General features: G+C 39.0%; 1 protein-coding gene across 1 annotated transcript in view; it reads left to right on the forward strand.

Moving 5' to 3' along the window:
- heatr3 (HEAT repeat containing 3) overlaps nucleotides 1-21,230 on the forward strand; it is a 28,356-nt gene that overhangs the window by 3,305 nt on the left and 3,821 nt on the right. Inside the window, exons 3-14 of the mRNA XM_062066870.1 lie at nucleotides 2,414-2,501; nucleotides 7,314-7,414; nucleotides 8,429-8,538; nucleotides 8,627-8,767; nucleotides 10,950-11,224; nucleotides 13,563-13,653; nucleotides 13,845-13,987; nucleotides 18,410-18,492; nucleotides 18,602-18,738; nucleotides 19,558-19,646; nucleotides 19,714-19,857; nucleotides 19,945-20,121. Coding sequence (XP_061922854.1) covers nucleotides 2,414-2,501; nucleotides 7,314-7,414; nucleotides 8,429-8,538; nucleotides 8,627-8,767; nucleotides 10,950-11,224; nucleotides 13,563-13,653; nucleotides 13,845-13,987; nucleotides 18,410-18,492; nucleotides 18,602-18,738; nucleotides 19,558-19,646; nucleotides 19,714-19,857; nucleotides 19,945-20,121 — 1,579 coding nt within the window. The remainder of the gene's footprint in view (nucleotides 1-2,413; nucleotides 2,502-7,313; nucleotides 7,415-8,428; nucleotides 8,539-8,626; nucleotides 8,768-10,949; nucleotides 11,225-13,562; nucleotides 13,654-13,844; nucleotides 13,988-18,409; nucleotides 18,493-18,601; nucleotides 18,739-19,557; nucleotides 19,647-19,713; nucleotides 19,858-19,944; nucleotides 20,122-21,230) is intronic.

Below are 21,230 nucleotides of genomic sequence, written 5' to 3' on the forward strand. Positions count from 1 at the left end.
GATGGCTATTCTGATTATGTGAAAGACACAGCATAGAAATGGAAAGTACTCCAGAGCGAGTAACGGATGGAGTCGACGCCTTTTTTTAAAAGGCAAAGTTTCCCAGTGTACATTATTTTGTAGGAATACCAGTGGTAAATGAATATGTTCATCATTTAATTCTTTAAAGCAAGGGTGTCATACTCATTATTATTGAGGGCCTCATGTAACCGTAAATACCGTATTTGTCGGACTATAACAGACCTGGGCATTGTACGGCCCGCGGACCGCATCCGGCCCTTTGCGCATCCCTGTCCGGCCCACGTGAGGCCAATCATAAATTACAAAATAAATTTCAAAAAGTATCTATGTCGAGTGTGCAATACAACGGTGCTGCTTTTGTTTTGAAAAGCGTTATTTGTATTACTTCCGTGTGGACGTATGCACGTGTGCGATTGTTAGTGAATTGAACGGCGCAATAACAAATTACAAAATAAAGTTTAAAAAACATCTATGTCGTGCGCGCAATACAACTGTGCTGCTTTTATTTTGAAATGTGTTATTTATGCCATATGTCCGGGGAGAACCTGTGAGTGAAGGTGCATAGAGACAAGTGATGAGACGCTAAAAAAAGAAAAGTTGATGACGAATGGCGTGTTTTGGACTGGCAAGTATTTCTTTACATAAATTAATGGTAAAACCGTGTGCTTAATGTGTGGTACACAGGTTGCTGTGTTTAAAGAATATAATTTTAATCGCCACTACACGAAGAAACACGAGGGAAAATACCGGAATGTGTCTGATGAAGCGCGCGCAAGGGAGGCCGATGCGTTGATGGTAAAACTGCAAACCCAACAAGGACTTTTTGCCATATTTCACACCCCCAGAGATGCAGCCGTCAGGACAAGTTTCGTCATTTCTCACAAAAGCGCCAGAAAAAGTAAGGCGTTTTCTGACGGAGAGTTTATTAAGGAGTGCTTATTGGACTATGTTGCGCTGATATGCCCGGAGACATAGACTGTTTTTCGCTAACTTTGGATGAGATCTGTGATGTACGTGACACCGCCCAGCTGCTCTTCTTCTTACGTGGGATAACTGCAGACTTTCAAATCACGGAGTAGCTGGCAGCCATGCAGTCAATTAAAGAGACAACCACAGGTAATGACTTGTTCACATAGGTAAATGCGTGTTTGGACATATTAGGACTGAAATGGGACAAGCTGGCAGGTGTGACAATCCAATCCACTTTATTTATATAGCACATTTAAACAACAAAATGTTTCCAAAGTGCTGCACAACAATATTAAAAACAATATTCAAATATTATCCTTAGCTCCACTAATGACTGAATAAAAAGAAAAAACAATTACATATAAAACCAATATAAAAAACAATATAAAATAAATATGATTAAAAACTATTTTTAACAACAGATGGTTGTCCAAATCTGATGGGGAAAAATGTTGGATAATGCAGGATAAAGTGACCATCAAAAGCAATCTGCTTTTGTATAAAGTTAAGTTAGGTTAAATTAAATTATTATTATTATTATTATTATTATCATCATCATTATTATTTATCTTACGGTATATCAAAAATAATATTGAGCAAAATTTAATTGAAATATTGTCGTGTGGCCCTCCAGCAGTGCTCGGGTTGCTTATGCGGCCCCCGGTGAAAATTAATTGCCCACCCCTGGACTATAAGGCGCACTTAAAATCCTTTCATTTTCTCAATAATCGACAGTGCGCCTTATAACCCGGTGCGCCTAATGTACGGAATAATTCTGGTTGTGCTTACACTTTTGGCACATTGAAGACATCGGCGGGGACACCTCTGCCCTAATGTGTACTACTTAGTAAACTCATCTCGTCGGCCTCAGGAAACCTGTTGGCGGGCCGTACCTTTGACACCCCTGGCGTAGACAGAACATGTTATTACCAGATATTAACAGTAGACTAGCAAGTAGGTGAATAATAGTTTTGAGAAAATAATACAACTGGAAAGTATGTCACTGCAAATGTCGGCAGCCAAATTAGGAGCCTTTGTAACCCATTTTGAAATGATTTCGTTATCATTTATATGCCAAATAATATATGTATATGATTGTTGTAGAAAGCTGCAATATATATTGGAATATATATTGCCCACCCTTAGTCTCCAGACACTTTTTGTATTGTATTTCTGTTTGTGAGAGAGGCGCTAAAGTATTTCTCAGGTTAAACCTACAGAGGGCGCCATGCGACAATAAAAGGAGCTTTAGGCTTGGCACTTGAACGTATGGTTATGTGGCTTCCACTATTCACCACATAAATTACACAAATTATCATCCACAAAAAATAGCTGAATTGGCCTTACTGTCCCATCGAGTGTGTCAGGTAAAGCAGAAGTACACCAGCATCCTTACAGCTAACCATCCATTGTGCCGTGACAGGAATCTGAGCGCGTGCGGTGGTCAGGAGGTGTGCGAGGACATGGTGAAGCGCGACGTCATGACTCCTCTGACAGCTCTGCTTAGAGAGGTGAGCGCCGCCAACACTGTTTCAGCTCGCCGCATCACTTGATTTCCTGCGGGTCAGCAGCTCTTGCAGCTGGCTGACGACGACGACGACAACGTCAGCATCGCCCACAAAAGCACCTTCGTAGTTATTCACGTTGCTTCTAAATTGTAACCCATGATTAGACTTCATACAAATCTACCACATAGTTTGTAACATTGTACCTTTGACAAAAATTGCTTTCTTTAGGCTTCTGATGGACTAAATGGACTTGCAGTTGGTAGTTTATTAGAAAAAAACATTTATATTAGGGGTGCACAAAAAATTTTTTTTCGCATTTGAATCAATATTCTTATTCATTCGGATTCTAAATCGATTCATAATTTTCAAAAATATATGAAAAAATAATATATATATATAATCTATTAATAATTTGCAAATATTTATAAGAAAAAATATGTATTCTAAATGTGTTTAGAATTTTCAAACATTTCTATAAAAAAAAAAATATATATATATATTTATAAAAAAATTAGGGATGTCCGATAATGGCTTTTTGCCGATATCCGATATTCCGATATTGTCCAACTCCACCGATATCAACCGATATATGCAGTCGTGGAATTAACACATTATTATGCCTAATTTGGACAACCAGGTATGGTGAAGATAAGGTACTTTTTAAAAAAATTAGTAAAATAAGATAAATAAATTAAAAACATTTTCTTGAATAAAAAAGAAAGTACAACAATATAAAAACAGTTACATAGAAACTAGTAATGAATGAAAATTAGTAAAATTAACTGTTAAAGGTTAGTTCTATTAGTGGACCAGCAGCACGCACAATCATGTGTGCTTACGGACTGTATCCCTTGCAGACTGTATTGATATATATTGATATATAATGTAGGAACCAGAATATTAATAACAGAAAGAAACAACCCTTTTGTGTGAATGAGTGTAAATGGGGGAGGGAGGTTTTTTGGGTTGGTGCACTAATTGTAAGTGTATCTTGTGTTTTTTATGTTGATTTAATAAAAAAAAACCAAACAAAAAAAACCGATACTGATAATAAAAAAAAACGATACCGATAATTTCCGATATTACATTTTAACGCATATATCGGCAGGCCGATATTATCGGACATCTCTATAAAAAATATATATTAATATATATATATATATATATATATATATATATATATATATATATATATATATATATATATATATATATATATATATATATATATATATATATATACATACATACATGCACATAGATGTAACAAATATTTTGATAAAAAATACATAAAAAAAGGCCATCTCCATGCAACCAGAAGGAGCTTTTCTAACCTGTAATTTGATTTGAAAAAGTTTCATTATAATTATTATACCAAATCATACATTGTGAGAATTTGTTTGAATCGTTAGGTGGCCAGAGATTATGGGGTGTTCTGAAACAACCTTTTCACTTCCTATGCGATGATATTGGAGCCTTAACTATTGGCCGATACTGGAGGGAGGTGAGGGGAGCAGTGAGCAGCAGCGCCCGGGAATCATTTTTGGTGATTTAACCCCCAATTCCAACCCTTGATACTGAGTGCCAAGCAGGGAGGTAATGGGTCCCATTTTTATAGTCTTTGGTATGACTCGGCCGGGGTTTGAACTCACAACCTACCGATATCAGGGCGGACACTCTTAACCACTAGGCCACAGAGTAGGTTTTTTGTTTTTTTTGTATTTACGTTTATTCAATATTTAGAATGCATTAGAAAAAAAATCCATCCGTCATGTCTTTCATAATGATTGTGAACGATAGGCAAAATTCCAAAAGAAGTGCAGGTCCCCTTTAATACTGTTGGCCACTGTAACATTCACATAGTTTGAACAGTAACACTGTGTTTGAATACAGGAAAATAAAACACTATACTTTAATCATATGAATATTTGGCTTACCACTAGTTGGAGCCCATGTCCCACAAGTGGCAGAGCCGTGTATAGAGCGAGTATGGACAACTCGGTTTCAGAGTTGGTCCCAAACATGGCACCCTGTACTCACGTGAGGGACTTTTGACCAATCAGAGAGAGTATGGTGAGACAATCTCTTAAATGACCACAGTTTGAGAACCACTGGTCTAGATAATATGTACTGGATATGCGTCGGTGTAAATTTCTATCCAGTCATTTTTATAACCTGTTTTTTGAGTCTGTCTACAAAATGTTAGTTTGTAGAAGTGTTCCTCGATTTAAAATAAAACCACTTCCCACCTGCTCTCAAAATATATCTTTTGAAAAATCACACTATTTAAATGTATAACTTGTCGTCACCGCTATTTTCTTTCCAGATACCTTCGAAAATAAACTTCATAAGCATTGTGTAGATTCACTAGGTCACAACAATAGGTACACTTGCACACTTGCCGATTGATACAGAGCCGCATCAAAAACAGCTGCTTTTAGCAGCACTTATGTCACTGAGTGTTGCACGTCGCTGTTATTGTATGCATGCCACTATTATATGAAAATAATACTGTATCATCCCTTTTTGTGTTTCCTCACAGCCTGAGCTCCTCCCCCTCTGGCTGAAAGCTTTACTTAATGTCCGAATAAGTACATCCGCCTCGCTGTGATGTCAGAACGCAGCCAGACTGCAAAACCCCGCTAACCGAAGCATCCAAAACTGCCTGCAAACTCTAGCACGAGTATACAACATTGTAACATTTATAAGTCAGAGAAGACTGAATTCATCATTGGTGGAGTGGAGTGGTAATTGGGTTTTTGGCGATCGTAACGTTGTAAATTGAATGATGCCGACACGTTTGTTACTGGATACTTTCTAATACGCTTCAGCTTTGGAGACTTTGTATTTGTAGGTAACATACAACTATAGTTATTTGATAATTGTTTATATTGACAAATGTGCTGTTTTAAAGGTCAATATTGTTCATTTAAGGACACTGATTACATATATGTAGCTATTTTGTGCTTAGCTTTTGTGTAGACGCTAGCTTCTAGTAGCCTATAGCCTACCATGTTTACCCTTTGGAAAACACTTGACTAAAATACAGGAAAAGACCAACCTTCTGTGCTTATTGGAGGACATGTAGATGTTAACTGGCTGTCCAACTTTGCACGCTGCAAGACTGCTTATATCAGAGATTTTCGATACTAGTCGATATGTTTTTTTGCATACATTGGAGCTCTCGACTCTGGACCCCCCTAGATTCACCAACGTCCCAACTAAGTAGTATAAGTACACTAATTGTGCTTTCCTCCAGGTAATATCTAGTGGGAAGTATTGCGGGGGTAAACAAACATGTAGCTACATTTACTAGCCACTGCAAACGCTCCACGTAACGCCTGTATTCAATTAACAGCCAAAAATCTTGTATTGTCGGTGGGTGGGCTACAAAATCAAATAATTATTTGGGTCTTTAATTAGCGGCTGGTCAAAAAACAATGGCATTAACAGTTGGGGCTGTATTAGGGCAGGACAATTAATCAAATTTCGATTTCAGCTTCTCATGATCATAAAAATATTGTAATCAAAAAAATTATTATTGGGCTGCGCAAAGTGCATGTTAATTCCTGAGCTTGTAACAGTGAAATGGATGAGTTTGCGTATGAGTGAAAAAAAAGTGCACGTCCACTTGAAGTTTGGGATGCTACTTTTTATTTGACACAAAGCTAAAATGCCTAATAAAAAAAAAAAGTAAGGTATTTCCGCGTTAACGTAACCACGGACAAAGTCACAGAATTGGCCAAAAAAATTTAATCCGCTGTTAAACGCAGAAACTGACATAGATTTGATTCAAATGGAGGCATTGTGGGGAGAATATATATTTGTTTGGGAAAATAATGTGTCCAGGACCGCTCATTTATACACGTCCTGAACTAAACAATGTCGAGGCTGCCACTGGAAAAAGCAACTAAACTGCGAAGCTAAAGCTAGCAAGAACAATCCATACACTCTCAACACATCTCATCTGCATGTGTTGTTGTGAACGACATCATCGATGTAAGGTCAATGTACAAATAGGACAAAAGTCACAACTTGAGGGGCTCTCTTTTTTTAAACAGCCTCAAGTCGTCAGCTTGAAGCTCAGAACAACAGTACACCCCCCCCCCCACACACACACACACATACACACACAATAACAATGCTGTGCTGATCATAAAACGCTTTAACGAAAGTACCTTACACAAGCATAATGTACTTATTGATACATTTACAAAATATTTTATGCTTTGACTTAAAATATTATTTCCAAAGATGTATTGCACCAGTATATGAGGATTTTTACATTTTATAAAATGGTATTTATGACACACAAAGCACTGTAAAATAAGTGTAAAAGGTTAAAAAACGGAATAAAAAGATATTAAAATGGAAAAACTGAATGTTATTATTTTGATATCTTGCTATTTTTATTGTAATTTATTTTTTGTTACTATTGTTATTTCACTTGTTTATTTGTTGCTTATTTATATTCGTTGTTCTTTTAAATTATATTTTAAGTTGAGTTTTGGTGGCACAATAAATATGCATGTTCCCAAATTAATGAATAATCGTGTTATTAATCATGATTTCAATAGCAATCAAAAGAATGTTGATTATTAATCATTATTTGCCATAATTGTCCAGCCCTAAGCGCTAGGCAACCTTCCGATGTAGTTTTGTTGTAACTTCAAAAGTTTAAGTCTGAGTAGTCAGCATTTTTACTTCAAGCATGTTCCACTTGGAGTATTGTTGTTTACAATCAACTCATTATTGCTGACTGAGCAGTCGTCAACGTCTTTTGTGTGTAAAACTAAACTTCTTTTTGCGTTGCAGTGCTGTGCAGGTTTCGACGGTGCCACAGTGCCAATGAAAGAGCAGAAGAACCCCCTGGATAGCGTCGCCAATGAGGCTGTAAACCTGCTGTGGAATCTCTGGTAAGCCGGCCTGCTGAATTCAGGGTTTCCCACACATTCATTTATTTGTGGCGGCCCGCCACGAAAGAATTACGTCCGCCACAAATAAAAAATAGTTTTTTGTTTTTTTTGTCCTCTGCAGCTTCTCAGGCAAATCATATAGTTGATGTAGATGCCCATATCGGCTGTTCAGATTTACTTTACAAAAGAGAAGTGTAGGATACTTCTCTTGTTGCCTTATTTGTATTTGACTTTATTAAATGTATTTATATTAGAAACACAACATGTGTATATAACAAAGGGTGCAAAGTCTGCAGGCAGTAAGAAACACATGGTTAAGTGTAGGGAGTAAAACTGATGGCAGTCTAAAGTTCAAGATTTTTGGAGCTCTTTGTTCAGTGGATCAGATGTTTGATGAAGCTCTGTGTCTATCTACCACCACTACTGTTTTCTGTTTATTTGTTACTGACTGTGGCAGGTCACCTCTGCCTCTGTTTCACTTTATGTTGCTGGTAAATAATATGGTTGTAGTAGTAGGCTAAAGTTAAATTATTTAGTATGCACTAATTAAAGGGGCAGAGCTTTGAGACATTTTAGCTTTTATATTTTATAAGATATATTTTTTGTAAGAACCACAATTAATAAATATATTTCAGTGAATAACTTATTGTTCAAATCTGTATATAAATATGTACATAAAGTGTTGTAATTATATTGTAAAATGGATGGATGGATGGACGTTTAAAACAAAACTGTTATTATTAATTAGTAAGTATACATTTTTTTAGCCTTTTTAGAGAAAATCAAATCATTGTAGTAAATTATGCAAATTACTCGATGATGTCATGGTGACCACGCCCATAGCCACGCCCCCACCGCCACAGGTATCTAGGCAGTTTATGGGAAACACTGGAATTAATTTCCCCCGCATTCTTGTTCACGGCAGGAGGGACGAGTAAGAACCTGAAATATTTCAACGATCGTTGCCTCATACACATGTCCACCTTGTAGTCATTCGAGTTGTGTCCTTTTTAGCGAGAGCAGCAACCAGGCGCTGTCCATGTTCAACAAGTCTGGTCTCCTGGACGTGGTGGTCCAGTGTCTGGAGAGACACCCGCACAATGTGGAGCTGGCCACATCTGCAGGTGGGTGATACCAGGAGATGTTCTTCCAGTGACCACATCTTCATTTATTTAACAGCGTGAAACTGACTTCTGCTCTTCCATCTTGCAGCCCATTGTTTACACACTGTGACAGAGGACAACCCCGAGCTTCTATGTAGCATCAACTGTGCTGTGCATGGAGCCCTGGACAGCGTGCTCTTGTCAAATCAGCCCAGCTTGGCACACACCCTCCTCAAGACGTTAGCGTCAGGTACTTTTGCCCCTTGATTTGAATTGCGTAGATTACCGCGAATGCTTTAACCACAGTTGAGGCGTTTGTTGACTTGCAGACATATTATTGGCGTTGTTAATGAAATTTGACTCTATGACTGTCTTTCACCACTTGCTCATTTGTTAACAAGTAAAGTTGAAGACAGAATTATTAGCCCCTTCTGTGAACATTTCATTTTTTTAATTATTTCCCAAGTGCTGGTGAAGAGAGCAATGCAGTTTTTTTTAAACATTTGTTTCATGTCAAATGTTATTTTTTTCTCCCCAAAACAAGTAACCCACAAAACTATACATCAAATCAAAATAAACATGTATTAGTCACATAAGTACAGGCAAATATTGACATTAAGCCACAGACAACTGCACTCTTGAATGGCCCCAACACGGTGCAGCAATACACAAAAGCAGACAAAAGGCTCATCAACCTCCTGTTCATCATGTACAGTAAAGGCCAAAAGTTTGGACACGCCTTCTCATTCAATGGGTTTTCTTTATTTTCCTGACTATTTACATTGTAGATTGTCACTAAAGGCATCAAAACTATGAATGAACACATGTGGAGTTATGTACTAAACAAAAAAAGGTGAAATAACTGAAAACATGTTTTATATTCTAGTTTTTTCAAAATAGCCACCCTTTGCTCTGATTACTGCTTTGCACACTCTTGGCATTCTCTCGATGAGCTTTAAGAGGTAGTCACCTGAAATGGTTTTCACTTCACAGGTGTGCTTGAAACCCCAAATAGTTTGCACAGAGGATTTGATTCGATCTTTTCACCAATTACCAAAAACAAAGTACCGGTATTACAAATTTCAGTCCAATAACTGCACAGGAAAGGGCAAAGCCAAAACATATGCATTAAGTTAGCTGGAGATCGATCACATAATACCAATATTCCATCTTCGCCAGCCAGACCTTGGTATACAATAAGTACAACAAAGGATAAAAACATTTAAAAAGAATGGCCTGCATAAATCCCCGACTTGAATCCAATCGAGAAACTTTGGGCAGAATTGAAGACCAAAGTCCATGGCAGGAGACCATCAAATCTTGCGGAGCTTGAGAGTTTTGCCAGAGAAGAATGAGCTGGGATTGCTCAGGAGGTGTTTGTGTGTAAGACTTGTGGAAAACTGTGACAAAAGATTGTAGGCCGTTCTCCAGTAAAAAGGACACACAATTGCCTATTAGCATTTTTGTTTTTCGTGAAATAACTTTGTCCTTGTGTGCAAAGAAAAATATTTAATGCATCCAAAATGAAGGTAGGATGCTTGGAAAAGCTCTGTTTAAAATGCATTGCAGCACCTGGAAAATACTTGAAAACAAATGACATTTTCAGGGGAGGGCTAATAATTCTGCCCTCAACTGTATATTGGACAACACCACAGCAACAGAACCAATGTTGTAATTGGGAACGTGTCGATCCATCACTATCGGACAGTTTTCGTTGAAAAAGTAATCGCCCTTGTCGATTAATGCCTTTTAATGTCGATCACAAGCACAGATCCTTCTGGCTGACACTGTATGTGTTTTAGCGGCTAGCAGCTAAGGATGTGTCTCCTTACAAAGTGATTGTTGGAATGGTTTGAAAGTTGAAGTGCTAAAGCTGAACTGAAATGCTAGTGTAATGTACAAAGGGTCACAATACGAAGGTCCTGAGTTCGATCTTGGGCTCAGGATCTTTCTGTGTGGAGTTTGCATGTTCTCCCCGTGACTGCGTGGGTTCCCTCCGGGTACTCCGGCTTCCTCCCACCTCCAAAGACATGCACCTGGGGATAGGTTGATTGGCAACACTAAATTGGCCCTAGTGTGTGAATGTGAGTGTGAATGTTGTCTGTCTATCTGTGTTGGCCCTGTGATGAGGTGGCGACTTATCCAGGGTGTACCCCGCCTTCCGCCCGAATGGATGGATGTATAAAGGGTTAGAATGTTGAAATAGTGTAGAGGTTAAAAACGGCTTGAAAGGTGAAGAGCAGAAGTAAGTAAAAGGACACAGCAGCAACAGAACAAATGTTGTACTAGCAGCATGGAGCAAACTGCGCCAATGAGTTCGTCGTAAACAACAATTGATGTAGCAGTTAATATAGGCACAAATAGTTGGCTGCCTCAACAGGCTGCTGTAGGAACCAAAAGGCATGGAGTTGAATTGTAGCATTCCTGTTCAGGAACGCTGTGGAACGTGAAGGAAAGCCTTCCTACCGCCCGTCAGGCTCAGACCCTCGCTGCCGTCCTCGCCACCCTGGCCCAGTGCCTAGATCTGGACGCAGGAGAACTCATCCCTCAACTTCGACTAGCGGAAGAGGCGCGCTTCAGCTCGTTGGGTATGGAAGAGCAAGCGAAAGGAGAGCGAGCTGCCGTGGATGAGATGGACGACGGCGAGGAAGGAGCGCAAAATCTGAAAAACGGAAAAGATGAAGACGACTTCTCCGATCTCTTGCCTGTAAGTAGCGAGTCTGTTACTTACAGTATATCTTTACGCTTTCGTCTGCTTACAAATTAACATTTGCCTGATCTGACTTTTAAAGATGTCAAAGAAGGCTTAAAAACAACAACACTCTGCTTATTTTATAGAGTTTGTGCAAAAAAACAAAGATCCTCAATACAACAGGAGTGCTCTGCTGTTTTAAGGAACCCAGTGCAGAAATGCTACACAAAGATCCCTTACATGCCAGAAGCGTTCTATAAATCTTTTAGCGCTTACAGTAAAAAAAGACTTGTCAAAGATCCATTTTAAAACAGAAACGCTGTTGTTTTTGCGGACCTACTACAAAAATAGTCGAGGATCCTCCAAATGACAGGGGCTCGTTGTTGGTTTTGAGGACTTACTGCAATACAGTAAAAAATCCTCTATATGATAAGGACAGAACACTTGTTATTGAGGACCAGCAAAAACGCAAGTCGAGGATCTTCTATACAGGAGGGTTTTGCTGATTTGGAGTACCTACTACAACAATACAAGTCAAAGATCCTCCAAATCACAGAAATATTTTGCTGTTTTTGAGGACTGATACAAAAACGCTAGTAAAAGAATATATGATGGGGTGTTTTGCGTTTTTTAGGATATACTACAAAACTCTACTCTATATCAGTGGTCCCCAATCTTTTTGTAACTGCGGATCGGTCAACCCTTGAAAATGTGTCCCACGGACCGGGTGGTGGGGGGGGTGTATGGTATTTTTTTTTTTTTTTTTTTTTTTTTTTGTCATAAAAAATACAATCATGTGTATCCCTGCAGACTGTATTGATCTATATTGATATATAATGTAGGAACCAGAAATATTAACAGAAAGAAACAACCCTTTTGTGCGAATGAGTGTAAATGGGGGAGGGAGGTTTTTTGGGTTGGTGCACTAATTGTAAGTGTATCTTGTGTTTTTTATGTTGATTTAATTTAAAAAAAAAAATATATATATATATATATATATATTTTTTTTTTACATTTCTTGTGCGGCCCGGTACCAATCGATCCACGGACCGGTACCAGGCCGCGGCCCGGTGGTTAGGGACCACTGCTCTATATAACACAAGTGATGTGCTGTTTTTAAGGACCTGCATTAAACACTAGTCAAGACTCCTCAATGACGGGAGGGTTTTGCTGTTTTTGAGGACCTATTGTAAAAATGCTAGTCAAGAATCCACTATACATGACAGGAAAGTTTTGCTGTTTTTGAGGACCTACCATACAATGCTCGTCAAGAATCCACTATATATGACAGGAGCGCTTTGCTGTTTTTGAGGACCTACTATACAATGCTAGTCAAGGATCCACTATACATGATAAAATTATTTTGCTGATTTTGAAGGCCTAGCACAAAAACGCTAGTCAAATATTCTTTACTACATAAAGAGTTAAAGATCCTCAATATGAAGAGTGTTGACCTGCAAAAAAGGTTGGTCCAAGGATCCTCTATATATTTTCTGTTTATGCAAAACTACGACAAAAACACTCGTCAAGTTTCTATGTTTACATCATCGAGCGGTCTGCTGTTTCCTTGCTTCCCTGCTCCCTGTAAATTTATTGTAGATCATCAATCATGTGTCTCACCTGGACATGAGACGTCTTGAGTAGGTAATCTGACTAGTTGGGAAACTAATCACTAGAAAAGTATGATTTCTTTTAAATGGACAACATTTTAATAGTCATTTTAATGTTTGTAACAACTGAATGAGTTGCACAGTTACAGTAAAAGTAGATATTTATGAATGAATTGGTCATCTTTGTTGTTAGTAAGCTCATGCCTAAAATAACTTAAGCTGCATTTAGAAGTCGATGGGGGGAAAAAAAAGCTAATATGTGTACGCTTCATTATCCGACTAAACGTTAAGATAATCGTTGACTAATTGACTATCAAAAATAATCAATAGTTGCAGCCCTACTGATGAGCAATTTGGGGAACAAATCCATCCTGCAGCTCAAACCAGCCTTGGCGAACTTGGGTTCAGGGGGCACAAGATCGGGTGGGAAGCAGAGTCTTCCCTCTTTGGCAGGTCCACAGGGACAAGTACCTCGACATGCGAGACACAAATGTCCCCGTCAGCTCAGTCAAAGTCACATCCCCAAGTAAGCAAACAAGCTGATGTTTGCCACGCTGCAGCACAAAGCCTGCATATCTATTCAGGCTGCTTGGTGTTGCGTGTCAGCGTCTCACACACACACACGCACACACACTCGCACTGACGGTTATGTTTTAATTGGCTGAACAATCCCATTCAGTCTGCGGCTCGCGATAGCGGTTGTTTGTCTTTGCCAAGTTGTTGACTCGCTTGTTTGTGTCCAGAGGGAGAAGGAGGAACTGCGGGAGGCGGCGGCCTTGCTGACAGCCCAGCAGACGTCTCTGGAGATCATCGTCAACATGTGCTGTTCTGACGGTGAGCGTTGAGGCCTCACGGCCCCGGGCTCCGCCACCCCGGCGACACAATTGTGTTTGACATGGCCGCCCATTTTTTTATTTTTTTTTTCCATTGGGTTCAACAAGACACTGACACATTCTTGGAAGAAACGTGTGACGGACATATACTGTGCTGTATCATGACCGACATTGTACATGTCGCCTGTTCAGATCCGTCCGATGACGAGTGGGAGGAGTCGTCGAGCAGCGACGAAAGTGAAATGGCTGCAGATGGATTCTCCAATCCCATGTCTCCACTGTGTTTGTCGGCTGAGGTGCACGGGGCCCTCATCAACCACAACATCCCCCAAAAGGCAAATATAAAGTTACAGGTTCATCCTGATGCGATACACCAGTATAACTTTCAAGAAATTGTACCATAGAAAGGAAACGGTACTAAGGGTAGTCAGTGTACAGCTTTATTAGCAGTATGGATTTACTCTCCCCTGAAAATGAGTCAACAGTCGTTATTGTCTAAATCGAATAATAATGATCAGATTATGGTGGTGACCCGAGTGCTACTGGCACTAGGGGGCGCTGCAATTCATTCGTCTATTGCTGGTATTACGACGAACAGTGTTGGGACTAACGCGTTACAAAGTTACTGTAATGCCGTTACTTTCGGCGGTAAATAGTAATCTAACGCGTTATTTTTTATATTCAGTAACTCAGTTACCGTTACTACATGATGCGTTACTGCGTTATTTTACGTTATTTTTTATGTAGTATCGGCTAGAAACTGAGAGGATCTGAGTGTGTTTTATTGGAGAGCTACAGAAAAGGCGACGGAGAAGAGGCGCGCTGCTCTGTGTGTGGGCGGGGGGGGGGGCGTGTCTGTGTTTACTAACAAGACATGGCAGAGCCAAAGCTGAGTTTCTTAACATGGAGATATTCTCACAACTTTTCTTTTGTCGACCGCAAAGAAAAGAACATTTTAGTTAAATGTAAGTTGTCTTGGATCAAAGATCCTATCCTAGCAATTCAAATCTGCTGAAACAGCTTCAAAAGCAACATGCTTCAACGAAGCTAGTAAAGAGAGACACACTTCACCTCCTAAGCAACAGCGGCTGGATTTTAACGAGGCACTGCTAGTCAGGACATTATTGATAGAGACATTGCAGCACTGAAGGTACACACACTCTGTCAATTCTCTTATATACTCTTTCATTCTAGACTTCTAGAGTGTTTGATTATCACATCACTCTAAATGTATAGACTATAAAGTTCACAAACATAAAGAGGGATGCTAGTGGGCCAGGCCAATCTTTCCTTATCCCTAAACTAAAACAGGGGAAATGTGTAGAGTGTTCTGGGCTTCAGACATGATTTAATTTCAGAAAAAAAAACGCCTGGTCAGGCTTTGTGTATATAGTGTGTGCCTTCCTTGGTTTACAGCTACAGGTATGTTGTTATTATGCTGTTTGTTACTTAAAAAGTAGATACGAGCAAAAAAATCTAACTATGCAATGGAATAGATCCCTATACTTTATCAAAAAAAGATTTCACTTTTTGCCTGTAAAATATTGTACTTTTCCTCCTTTTTTGATTACCTCTCGAAGGAACTCTGAAGAAACGTTTATCCTTTTCGTGATTTGAACCGTTCGTACAGACGAAAACAACGCAAGCATAGGGCATTTTTCTTTGAGAAAGGCGACTAATACCCTTTGAAAACAGACGGTGGCTGGACCACCACGCATATTTAATGAGCTGGGATGTGACGTCATAAATCCAAGCAATAAAGAGAGTATGGCCAACTAAGAAACAGGCGCCATGACTGCTACCAAGGACATGTGCGACTGTGCCTGGATGCATGCAATTGCTGTCGTTTTGACGTACGTTTTTCTGATTAAATACACCATTATTCAATCAATCAAAGTTTATTTATATAGCCCTTTATCACAAGTGTCTCAAAGAGCTGCACAAGTCACAACATCATCCTCGGCTCAGATCCCACATCAGGGCAAGTACAACTCAACACAATGGGCACAATGAGAAACCTTGGAGGGGACCTCAGACCCCTTGTTTTCTTACCAGGTTGCTGGGAAAGCGATGTAAAATCATTCCACAATTCTTGCGGGTGGAGCAGGCTATGCTGCACAACAGGGCATTTTTACACGTCAAAAAACTAACTAGGAAGTAGGGTTGGGTATCGAGTATCGATTGGAACCGGGACTAACTTTCCGATTCTCCCGGAATCGTTCAAAAGTTTAAATTTCGATTCCTAGTTTCGATACCCAGTCCGCCAACCGGAAAAAAAGAATAAGTCCGCCGACCGGAAGAAGAAGCCACTGAACACCAACGAAGAAGCGCCCACCGCCGGAAGTGTTAGCATAGCCGAGCCTATGTAGCCGAGCGAGTCAGTCAAGCATGGATAGCGGGCGTCGGCGGTCGAAAGTGTGGCTTTATTTTACTAAAAAAAATGAAATATCGGCGAAATATAACACGTGCGACAGGACTGTTTCGTGCTTAGGAGGGTGCACGTCGAACATGATGAAGCACCTCCGAGTTCATGAAGTACAAATATATGCATGTCCCGTCTTCGACGCGCTGCGCCGACCGTCCTCCTCCTGCTGTCAGATCTCGCTTTCTCCTATTTATGCCTTCAAGCCTCTTCCACACCCAGCTAACGTGTATTTTCCACAGCAGGAGACACTATCTGTCCAGAACGCTCACGCATCCTGCCTGAGAAGGCGGATATGGTCATTTTCCTAAACAAGAACTGTCTCTGATTTTATACTGTACCTGCTGCTAATCTGGACTGGGTTTTGCAAGTTGTTTCTTATTGTTTATTTGCTTTTCTGCACCAGGTTAGCCCATCAGTGGGAGCACGGTAACATGTTTAAGTACCTGCAGCATCATACACTTGTGTGTGTAAATGTGTTTTCATGAGGTTTCCTGCGGCATCATACACTTATGTGTAAATGTGTTTTCATGAGGTTTTCAAAAATAAAGCTCTCTTGAGGAAAGTGTACCCCTGTGAAAATGTATTTATAATACTTATATTCAAGTTCATAGATTTGATATTTATATTCTAGTTGAAAACAGCCCTGTGAGGAATTTATAGTAAAGTTCATAAAAAGTTAATAGAATTAAAATTGATGGTGAATGTCAGACTATTTCATTCAGAAAGACTGTATGTAGGTTAGCTAGCTCATTTAAAATATCCAAAACTTTTTTTGACCCCGCCTCTTAAAAAAATCGGAAGCGAGAATCGTCAGGAACCGGAACCGAAACAAAGAATCGGAATTGGAATCGTTCGAATTCAAACGATACCCAACCCTACTAGGAAGCGCCCCAAACACATAGGAAAGTTGGTAGCAGTCATGGTGCCCTGGAGTGCCTTTTGACCAATCGAGATCGCCAGAAACCGAGTTGGCCATACTCTCTCTATACACTACTCTTGACTAGTTAATTTTTCTATTTAAAAAAAAAAAAAAAGTTTTTTTTACTGACTCCTGAGCCATTTTTAGAATTTTAAAGGCTTTTGATCAACTAATGTCACATGTTTAAATTAGTAAAATAACTCTTTATTTGAATTGATATTAATGGACAACTATGACATTTAATCAAAAAGCTGTCAAATGGTTAAACTAAAAATTAAAAAAAGTTAACATGTTTGCTATTTTAGGTTACGGCTGAAGTTGATTTGTGAGATTTGAGCAAAAAAAGTTAAAAAAAATTAAATGTTTTTATGCCCTTGTCCTGGGTGTACTCGCCTTCCGTCCAAATGGGATAGGCTCCAGCCGCCCCCGCAACTCTGAGAGGCATAAGCGGTAGGAAATGGATGGATGCATGTACTTTGGGGCATTGGCGAATAACCGTAAAATAATTGGACAATTAAATGTAAGAAATTAACTTATAAAACCCCTTAGAGTACAAATGGGAAAACAAGTTGCATCAAAACATAAGGTTCATGCACTTTGGCGTGAGTTTGCAAGAAGTTCGGGATGCGTCAGTTTGCGGGGTTTAGCAGTCTGGCTACGTTGGGATGTCACAGCGAGGTGGACGTACTTATTTGGACATTATGTCAAGTTTTCAGCCAGATCCAGTCTATGGAAACAGAAGATAATTAAGGATTAAGTATTATTTTCATATGATACTGGCATGCGCATAATAAAGACTGTGACATAAAGGCTGCTAAAAAGCACCTTTTTTATGCAGAGTCTGAATTGATCTGTGAGTGTGCATGTGTACCTATTGTTGTGACCAGGTGAATCTATATAATGTTAATGAAGTTTATTTCTGACCGTGTAATCAAAAAATAGCAGATACATATTTAAACTGTGTACAATTACAAAATATTGTACAATACTTTTAGAGAGGGTGGGGCATGGTTTTATTTGCAATTTGGGAGCGCCTCCAAAAACTTGAAGGCAGACTCCAAAACGGGTTATAAATGTGACGATGGAGCAAAATTTACGCCAAAGCATAACCAATTCATATTATGTAGACCACAACGTGTTTTAAATGTAGAAAACAATTGTTATAGGTCCCCTTTTAATATGTTATTTGTGTGTTTTTATTTGTTCCATGTAGCGTGTGAGTGACTTAGGAGTTAGTTTATGTATATTTTGGTTATAAAACTTGACTTACATTGCTGTCTAGGAACAGAGCTCGCTTGTGAGACATACAAACTGTACACTGACTACTCTTAATGTTTCATTTATATTATCATCAATTGTAGGTAAAATGTGACGGGTGTATCCAGTCCTATTTATTTGTACTCTTGATTGAAGGTGCTGAAAAAGACACAGTTCCCAGCGCAGGGTGCCATGGACGTGTGTCGACGGACCCCCTACTGGGGAAGTCTAATAAAGAAGTAAACCTCTCGTTTTTTACGTTTCTCCTGAACTTGACTATCTCAATATGTTTTATAAAAATACTTTGTGCTATCTAATCAACATGGAATTTGTTGTTTTCCTCGGCAGGATGCAGCGGGTTCAGTCGCGGGCTCTGACGTGTCTCCACAGCATCCTGTCCAGCATGGACGCCGACTCCCTGGGAGGAGCGGCGGCCCTGCAGGAGGCGGCGCAGCACCTGTCCTCGCTGGTCTTTGGAGCAGCAGGTACCACGTCTGGTTATGTATTTTGTTACTGTACTTTGAAGGTTGTAAAGATCCACTTAGTAATATACAAAAGTGACTTTTTAATTCATAATGTTCCTTGAGCCTGTTTATTAGCACTAAACAATAGGGGTGTCAAAAGAAATAGATTTTCGAATGAATCGAGATTTATATTTGTAACAATTCTTTATCGATTCAAAACAATCAAAAATAGATTTTTCCAAAAAAAAAAAAGTTTTTTTTTTTTTTCATGTCCCATATTTGCTGTACAGATTTACTTTTATAAAAGAGAAGTGTTGGATACTTCTCTTCTTGCCTTATTTATATTTAAGTTTATTAAATGTTTAGGTAAAATGTTATCAAACAAAACCAGTTTTATTTTAAATAATATAAACATTTCTCAGCCATTTGTCTGTTTTATGGAGGAATGTAGTTAATCATAGAACTGTCACCCAATGTTATTAAAAAAATATTGATTCAGAGAATCAGTTCGAATCGAGAGTCGATTCGAAATCGAATCGTTACCCCCAAGAATCAAATCAAATCGTGTGGTGCCATAAGATTCACTGCCCTACTAAACAAAAAATGTAAATCTCTATCTTTAAGCTAATGCCAGCGAGTACGACCGGATGTTTTGGACGGATCTTAGCCGACAGACTGCGCTTATCTCAAAACACTCTTAAGTTGAGATACCACTGTACTGTAAAATGGGAATAAACTCAATACAATGATCCATATTGTCACTAGTTTGATGATGGTGTCAAGCAAGACTTATCCCATTTCTGATACAGCTCTCATAATGTTTTTTCTTCCTCACTGTAGAGATCCCTAAAGATGAAGAGTTCCTGGAGTCCGTCATCAGTGCAATGCGCTCCCTTCTGCAGATGACCGCCTCCAAAAACATCCCTCAGGTAATGAGTCATGGTGGAAAATGAACTCCTATTTGCTGTTAGTATTACATGTTTTTATTTTTTGTAGGTCATAAGCCTGCAGCAGCTGATGAGTCTCAGTGAAGCCGCCGCCTGCTCTGATGTCATCAGCGTGCGGGTCAATGCTGTCGCCATCTTGGGCATCACCGGCAGCACGCTGGCCAAAGAGAAAGGCTCGGCTGAAACCCTTCAGGTGGCGCTCTGGTTTTTTCTCTGCATATATTTTTTATCCCTCGCTTTTAAAAAAAAAGTTTTGTTAAAAGACACCTTTTGTCTGTAGATGATCGGTAACGGTTTGCTCCAAGTCGCCACCAAGGACGCCGACCTGGTGGTTAATGGGGAGGCCCTGGATGCACTTTTTGACGTGTTCGCGGACGGAGACGAAGCGGAGACGGCGGCGAAGAACATCCAGCTACTTCCTGCTTTGAGGACGCTTCAGCCGGTCTTTAAAGCCAAGGTAGCTTTTTCTCTTGTTCTAAATCTACATTAATCTCTATTCATCCTTATTTTGTATTTATATTATCCAGATGTTTTACATATTTATCGACTAGTGGATCATTAAGATTTATGAGAATTGTGTGGAATTGATTGAGATGCACCACATGGCTACAACCAGCAGAAGTGCTGTTGAATACGCCTGAATTGGTTTTGTTTTTTTAATTAAAAAAAAAAAAAGTATTACCAGAGCAATAACTGTTTATTTTACACACACAACATTTTTTCATTAATTATAAATAATGACTAATTATATAAAGATAATTCTGTACTTGTATCTGTAAAATATATGCATATCTATTTTAAAAACTTACTATAAATCTGGTTATTGTTATAGTTATATAGTGTATGATAATAATACTATTATAAGGATAATTTGTATATATTTTTTAAATTTTGATCATTTAGCCATTTTTATTTTTTTAATTTTCTGGATAATATACGCTTATGTATTATTATTGTTAGGAACAAATCAATTTTCCAAGGGCTTTTGCACTGCTGTTGCTGGGTTGCATATAACGTCATGTCCGTTTTTCTTCTTTGAGGCTTAATTTACACGATGGTCAAGCAGCTTGAGCGTAGCATTAAAACAACTGAGAGTGAGTGTGGAGTTTGAGCAGAAAATGCCATAGTGCTGTTCTGTTCTTGGGTGTTCCAGTCGTTCAAATAGAGAGAAAGAAGTGGTTCATAAAGGTAGCAATAAAGTCAGGGGAAAAAACGAAAGTGCGTTGATGGAAATGGCTCTTAAAAATACCAATTTGATCATCTTGTGGAATATAATCGGACCAATCTTGTGTCTGCAGTGACCACTTTGTAAAATGTTTGTTTGAACATTTGATTTGTTTGAGAAACTTTCTGTGGTGCAATCAAGTTTATTATGTAGTATATTAGTAGTGTTTGAGAGCAGAACTAAAGGTAAATAAAAGACAAAAGATCGCATTAGTTTGTTTTTTTGTGGTTTCTATGCCTAAATATAACTACGAAGACCTGCTTGTGCAAATAAACTAACCTCATGTTAGGTCGTAGTAATGAATATTATAATTGTTGGTCCAATACAACGTATTTTCATTG

Source organism: Entelurus aequoreus, linkage group LG02 (genome assembly GCF_033978785.1).
Source record: "Entelurus aequoreus isolate RoL-2023_Sb linkage group LG02, RoL_Eaeq_v1.1, whole genome shotgun sequence".
Classification (NCBI taxonomy): domain Eukaryota; kingdom Metazoa; phylum Chordata; class Actinopteri; order Syngnathiformes; family Syngnathidae; genus Entelurus; species Entelurus aequoreus.